Raw genomic sequence first — 7922 nt, forward strand, 5'->3', positions numbered from 1 at the left:
TCTATTTGATTATATAAGTATATATAGAATAAGGTCACTCACGTTCACGCTCTGATTCTCTCTCCAACTGTGATCACAGTTTAAATTATGTTCTCAAGTTTACATGAACATGTAATATACAAAGCAGCAGAGGGGCCACTGAACGTCTCATGTTTAGGAATATTAAGATCATAAATGTAAAGTTTGAAAAGTAAACAAGTCCTTGCTGTACTTGTTTCTGCTACTGTATACTTCTAATCCACTACTTCTGAAGTGAAGTACTTTTTACTGCTCTACATTTTTCTCATGACAGAAATAGGTTATTAATAACAATATATATATTCATGAGTTATCATAGATTAAGAATTGTATTAATCCTGGTGGAATTAACAAACAAACCAGCAGAATAAACATTCAGTCAGAATATATCTTGTTTTAGTTTTTTGTTAGTTTTACAGTTTACTTATTTAATATACTTTTTAATTTTAGTTTATTATATTATTATTAATCCATTTGCTGCTGTAAAACTGCACTGTGGGACAAATAAAGGATAATTTATTATTAAAGGATATTATATTATCATGTAAAGTCATTAAAATGTGCTCCTTCTTTACCCGCTGCAACATTAAAGCGAACCTCTCCTCTGTGATTATCAAATGAATGCATCAATAATTATAATACAATAAAATTTCTCTTTTTTCACCTTTTTGGTTTTACAATTCAGCAGGTGTTTCATTAATTGAGTTCAATTCAATTCAAATCAATTTTTTTATAGCTCAAAATTTTTGTAATTAAATCTGTATATCCTCTGTTTTAAAAGAAAAAGATATTTATATTTTCTCTACTAGTTAAAGCACATATCAAACTTATTTGCTCAAATGCACACTTACTAATCAAATTTTTGTAGATAAGGCTGAATCAAATTTGGTAGCTTGTGTATTGAGCATTTAAAAGTTTTTTATTAGGTACACGTGGGTGACACTTATTCAGTGTAGTCCAAAGGTCCAGCAGTAAATCTTCCTGCATGAAGATAAAGTTCAGTTTGTGTTGAAACTATTTCAACAATAATATCTTTTAGACTCTTAGTTGGACAAAGAAAAGTCGTTAAAAAAAAGAAATCGTGTTGGGCCTTTTTTATGAACGTTTTCATGACATTTCAACAGAGTAAACAATGAATCCATTAATGAGGACATATTTATATAATGGAAGTAATTCTTAGTAGCAGCCTGACTTACTTAAAGACCAACAAGACATATTCAGATGAACTTATTTATGATTTGTGAGTGTAGATTAAAAGCAAAACTCAATTCAAATATCTACGTGTTTTACAGCTGGAGTCTCAGTCCTGAAGCAGATTTAAATGTTTGAGATCTTAAAAAGCAATTTTCATTGAGTTTGGAAAAAGTAAAGAGGATCACTGTGAGGAACTTTAAACTGGTCCTGAACCAGTGTCAGTGTAGTCCTGATCCTCTATAGACCTCCATCAGTAAACAAGACCATCAGAGAGAAGATCGTCTGTTTCTATAAAGTTATTCTTAAAGCTCGTCATCGGAGCCACCGGGTCGGATTCTGGAGAAACCAGATGAAATCATGAAGGTTCACCAGAAACTCCTTCAGACCAGACTCCAACAGAGACCAGTCGTGGACAGACCAGATCCAGCAGGACCAGTCCAGACTCAGATCCAGCTTTACTGCACCCTTCGCCTGCAGCTGTTGGAGCTCCGGAGGAGCTCCTCCCTCCTCCTCCTCCTCGTCCTCCTCCACCAGGAGCAGAGCTTCTCCTCTCTGGGAGTCAACACCAACACCATGCTGCTGGAGACCCAGACTGTATTACTGGACACGCTGGAGGGAAGGGAGGCACGGGAGAACCAGAATCAGGACTGAGCGGGTCAGACTGTCAGACCCTGCTGCAGTAAAATGAGAGGTTTTCTAAAGGGACTCTGGTGCTCAGAAACACTACCACTGTAGTCCACAGGGACCGCCAGAATCAACACAGAATGAAAGTCCCCTGTAGTAGCTTTAAATTTGTTATTTGAGCTTTTGAACAGAACATCCGAGTGAAGCACATAATGTATGTATCTTTATTATCATTCTCCTTAACATTTTATTTCTGTTTTCAGACTCCAAGATGCGTCATGTGACGGACAGACAGACTCTTAAATTCCAGTATGGTGCCTTCACTGTCCTGGTTTTCCACAGTGTTGTCTTCCTCGCCGTGATTCACTCATGTAGCGGTAAATGACACACATCACTAACACGTAAAGTAAAGTGTGCTGGAAAGACGGCGTGTCAATCAGAAACATGTTTGTTTTCAGGTCAGTCCGATGTCATCGGTCCATCTCAGCCAATAGTGGCAATAGTTGGTGATGACGTCATCCTGCCGTGTCACCTGGTCCCCGTCATGAATGCTTTCGTCATGACTGTGGAGTGGGCGAGACCAGACCTGGACCCCAGGTTTGTCCTGTTGTGGCGTGTCGGCGTGGAGCTGGCGAGTAAAAAACACCCGGCCTACAGAGGAAGAACGTCTCTGTTTACCGACCGACTGAAGCACGGAGACGTCTCGCTGAACCTCTCCTCTGTGAGATTATCTGATGAGGGAAGATACAGATGCTTCATCCCAAAATTAAATAAGTCTCCTACTATTCAGCTTGTTGTCGGTAAGTGGGCACATTTTCCTTTTTTTAAGTTTAGTTAGTTAGAAGTGAGAAGTGGAAATAATTCAGCAGGTGTTTCTGTTAATTCAGAGCATCAAAGAACAACTTCCAGGTTGAATTTCTTAAACTAATTTTTTTCCTGTAAAATGATCATTTGAAAAGTTGAAACAGGATTTTATATGTTTTACGAGACATGAGGAGAGAAATTAAGAAGAGCAGGAATCTTAAAACTTATTTTTTTGTCACATCAGGGAGGCGGTGTCTCTGCTTTGACACGGCGTGCGGTAGAACGATGCATTGAGTCTTTTCTCTCTAGTTTCACACTACATTTAACAATTTTCATCATGATTAGTATGAATCGGACAGGTGTTAGCGAAGAGTGTAATATTAGCGAGAGCTCGCAAAACGTCAGCAAGTTGGCAATATTTTACGGTGGAAAATCCCACCAGTATAATGGGGATATGTTTTTAACGCCCTGGTACCAGATCGGTACTCGCCAGGTACGCAAGTTAAATAATCACAAACGGTATCAGGAAGGAAAAAATGGCATTGGGAGTTCTTTTGTATTCTTGCCTGTCATGCAACACTATTTCATTCTTCTACTTTTGGGGACGAAACTATTAAAACTACTATGTTAAATGTAAATATAGCAGTTAGTGCCTGAATTAACTGTTGTATCTCTTTTTAAATATATATTATTCAAGGAAGGAAGAAGAAAATCAATAAAACAGTAGTATATGTGTTTAAAGTTAGATAATATTTAGTTTGGTTACCACAGTCAGCTAGTTATCCAGTAATGCTACCATTAGCGTCTTATCAGTGAAACCACTTCTAGTATGGTCTAAAGCCTCTCGTCCTTAGGTGCTGTCTCCTCGCCCGTCATCCTGGTGACAGAAAGCAGCAGTGGCGGCGTGTTGTTACAGTGCGAGGCCAAAGGCTGGTATCCAGAGCCTGAGGTGGTGTGGCTGGACGGAGAGGGAAACCCCGTCCCTGCTGGACCTGCAGAGACTCTCAGGGGTCCTGATGACCTCTACACTGTGAGCAGCAAACTGACTGTGGAGAAGAGACACAGCAACTTCACCTGCAGAGTCCAGCAGAAGACCATCAACCAGACCAGAGAGACACACGTCCAGGTTGCAGGTAAATAAAGTTATTCATGTGATCACTTAGGCTACATCCACACTAATATGTTTCTTGTTTTATAACAAGTTTTATAAACAGTTTCAGCATCGTTTTAGAAATAATCTCAGTCTGTACTAATTCGTCAGAAAATGCATATCAAATGACAATTCAAGTACACTGGGCATTTGCGTGCCGGCGTTAACAGGAAGCAGATTGGTTGCTTAGTTACAAAATACAACAGAGTTGTATTGTTACTCTTATAATAAATGGTCATGTTTGTCTCTAGATTTTTCACACTCAAACAGACACATTTAGTTACCAGGCTGCCTATAGGTATCTCTATCTATCTTTCACTCACACATCAAATTTACATTAAAAGGAAAACCTACAAATCAAAGTTTCACTAGATTATGGATCAATAAATTTGGTCAACCCACGTCTCTCACTTGTTTCCTCTCGGTTTCGTTGTTGTCTGTTCTCTCACTCGTAGCTCTGCTGGTGCCTGAAGTCCCTGTCGGAATGGAGAGCATTTATGCTTTTGTTCTTTTACAGTTTCTTTGTGACCTTCCCAATAGCATGCATAACAAAATACAGTCAGGTCCATAACTATTTGGACATTGACACAATTGTCATCATTTTGGCTCTGTACACAATCACAATGGATTTGAAATGAGTGCAGACGTTCAGCTTTAATTTGAGGGTATTTACATCCAAATCAGGTAAACACTGTAGCAATTACAACAAATTATATACGTACATGGTCCCCCTTTTGAAGGGACCAAAAGTAATTGGACAAAGTAACATAATCATAAATCAAATTGTCACTTTTAATATTTGGTTGCAAATCCTTTGCAGTCAATGACAGCCTGAAGTCTGGAACCCATAGTCATCACCAGACGCTGGGTTTCATCCTGGTGATGCTCTGCCAGGCCTCTACTGACACTGTCTTCAGTTCCTGCTTGTTCCTTGGGCAGTTTCCCTTCAGCTTTGTCTTCAGCAAGTGTAATGCATGCTCAATTGGATTCAGGTCAGGTGATTGACCTGGCCATTGCAGAACATTCCACTTCTTGCCTTGATAAACTCTTTGGTTGCGTTTGCAGTATGCTTGGGGTCATTGTCCATCTGCACTATGAAGCGCCGTCCAATGAGTTTTGAAGCATTTGGCTGAATATGAGCAGATAATATCGCTCGAAACACTTCAGAATTCATCCTGCTGCTTTTGTCAGCAGTCACATCATCAATAAATACGAGGGAACCAGTTCCATTGGCAGCCATACATGCCCACGCCATAACACCACCACCATGCTTCACTGATGAGGTGGTATGCTTTGGATCATGAGCAGTTCCTTCCCTTTCTCCATGCTCTTCTCTGTCCATCATTCTGCTACAAGTTGATCTTTGCCTCATCATAGGATGTTGTTCCAGAACTGTACAGGCTTTTTTAGATGTTTTTTGGCAAACTCTAATCTGGTCTTCCTGTTTTTGAGGCTCACCAATGGTTTACATCTTGTGGTGAACCCTCTGTATTTACTCTGGTGAAGTCTTCTCTTGATTGTTGACTTTGACACAGATACGCCTTCCTCCTGGAGAGTGTTCTTGATCTGGCCAACTGTTGTGAAGTGTTTTTCTTCACCTGGTAAAGGATTCTTCGGTCATCAACCACAGTTGTTTTAGTTGGTCTTCCGGGTCTTTTGGTGTTGCTGAGCTCACCGGTGCTTTCTTTCTTTTGAAGAATGTACCAAACAGTTAATTTGGCCACACCTGATGTTTTTGCTATCTCACTGATGGGTTTCTTTTGATTCTTAATGATGGCTTGCTTCACTGATAGCGACAGCTCTTTGGATTTCATATTGAGAATTGACAGCAACAGATTCCGAATGCAAATCCCACACTTGAAATGAACTCTAGACCTTTTATCTGCTCCTTGTTAATGAAATGAGGGAATAACACACACCTAGCCATGGAACAGCTGATCAGCCAATTGTCCAATTACTTTTGGTCCCTTCAAAAGGGAGGGACCACGTATAAAATGTCTTGTAATTCCTACACCGTTCACCTGATTTGGATGTAAATACCCTCAAATTGAAGCTGAAAGTCTGCACTCAAAGCACATCTTGATTGTTTCATTTCAAATCCATTGTGGTTGTGTACAGAGCCAAAATGATGAAAATTGTGTCAATGTCCAAATATTTATGGACCTGACTGTAAGCATTGATAAGAAAGTCCTCCGTTTTGTGTTCATTGCCCTCCTTAAAAACGCAAACCATGACTCCAAACCTCCACTCCTTAGGGCTGATTATGCCGCTGGACAAGCTGCTCGCTAATCGCTCCAATAACAGCTGCTTCCTCCTAATGTCGGCAGTAGTAGAATTATACAAGTGATCAACAATGGCATCAGTAGCAAAACGCATTTCCGCTTGTCGGCTAGGCTAAAAACAAGCCTCACTAGTCTGTTGTAGGCCACATGTTCTTTATTGTTGTCAAAAACAGTAATTCATAGAAAGTTTGGTCACATATTTAACCAGAGCATCTGCAGATTCATTTGATACCAAATATGATATGATCCACTAAAGTGAGGCAAGATATGAGATTAATGAAAACCTGTTTCTGTTGACCGCCATCTTGACTGAAAGGCTGCATTCACACAAAAGCAGGCGTGGTGTAAAACAGCTCCAGTCCTGGGTTTCAGTACTAAATACCTTTAAAGTAACGACAGATTTAACCCAGTACCAAGTACTGTCAAAACTCCTCTGTCTAACAAAACCTGCTTTTTGTGGCTAGATCTCGGAAAAGAAACAATTTGTAAGATTTTGCTTGCAGCCAATCACCCACCATAGCCAAGCATTTCTGCTTTTTAATCAAACATTTGATTGACCCAACCTCCGAAGCGGCTACAACCCATACAGCCGGGATTACCTACCTGCACATGGGCGGCCAGCAGCTAAGTGCTAACTTAGTAGCATGAGCCAGATGGCGCTCCTGCTCCGAGCCCACACAATGGCATTGATGCAATGGCGTCTGTTGCATTGTTCTCTGAAACGTCAGAGGAAGTACAGACAAAATAAACTGTGAGGAAGCAAGAGGAAACAAGAGTAAGCGGCAAAACGCCAGTTGAGATCTGGTAAAGATCTGCACTCTACTGAGGACACTTTTCTAGTACGAACATGTTCTGTGTTTCATTTCAGATCAATCCTTCATGCTCCCTAGAACTCCCGGTACTCCCGGTACCCGGTACTCCTGGTACTTCTGGTTCTTCTGATACTCCTGGTAGTCCACATGTTATTATTGGCTCGATTATTGGCTGTGCTGCGTTGGGGTTTATTCTTGCAGTTCTCTTTGTTGTGTGGAAACGGCGACAGAAGAAATCCAGTGAGTGACAAATTGATTTCCCTTTTTTCCAAATGTTCAATGTACTGCTGCAGCCTTTATGACTGATTTGTGTTTTAATCCTGTCAGCTTTCTTTTAAAGTAAAGTATTTGTTTCTACAACATTTGTCATTAGCTTTCTATTTTGGAATGAGTTTAAAAATCCTTAAAACTTTTGTTAACACAAGCCAGTTTGACTTTTCTTTGTCATTTGTAAGTTCATTACAAGCTTCATCAGTCTCTCTTCACACAGACATCCAGAGGAGGAACCCCGAAGATGGACCTGAGCAAAGAGAGCCACTTATGGCAAGAGGAGAAGAATATAACAATGTGGAGAGTAAAGTGGAGGATGTGATTGAATCTCACAGTGAAACACGACAAGATCAACTTGTGACAAAACCAGAGGTGGACAGGGCAGAAGAAGAGAGCGACATTAAATCTGTACGCTATGAAAATGTACCTCTGACTCCAACAGAAGGAGAAACACTTCTACTGGTGCTGGTGGAAGACGTACAAAAAGAGCAACAGCAAAATGTCCACACTGATCAGGAGGTACAGAAAGAAGAAGAGACAAACCAAGAGACAATGAACAATGTGGATGAGAAAGACGCAAAGAAAGAGAACAAGAAGGAGCGGGCGAAAAAGTTGATTCTGAACGGACGGAATGGAAGAAGCTACAGGAGAAAAGGAAAAAAGAAAGGGAACTGGTCCAAGAAAGAAAGAGGCAGCAGACAGTGATGCAGAAAAGTGTCAAACCACAGGAAGGAGAGCAACATCTTTTAGGAGGGAAAAAACAGGAGG

At 40.4% G+C, this 7922-nt stretch overlaps 1 protein-coding gene across 1 annotated transcript; it reads left to right on the plus strand.

Annotated features, from left to right (window-relative positions):
• Nucleotides 1-2099: 2099 nt before the first annotated feature.
• Nucleotides 2100-7014, plus strand: LOC129116573 (butyrophilin subfamily 3 member A2-like; the record flags this gene model as incomplete). Its single annotated transcript, XM_054627421.1, has 4 exons — nt 2100-2213; nt 2295-2636; nt 3495-3773; nt 6941-7014. Coding segments are annotated over 4 exons (809 nt in total), but the record flags the coding sequence as incomplete, so codon positions are not given.
• Between the last annotated feature and the right edge of the window lie 908 nt (nt 7015-7922).

The sequence above is a fragment of the Anoplopoma fimbria genome, unplaced genomic scaffold, assembly GCF_027596085.1.
Source record: "Anoplopoma fimbria isolate UVic2021 breed Golden Eagle Sablefish unplaced genomic scaffold, Afim_UVic_2022 Un_contig_13076_pilon_pilon, whole genome shotgun sequence".
Classification (NCBI taxonomy): Eukaryota; Metazoa; Chordata; class Actinopteri; order Perciformes; family Anoplopomatidae; genus Anoplopoma; species Anoplopoma fimbria.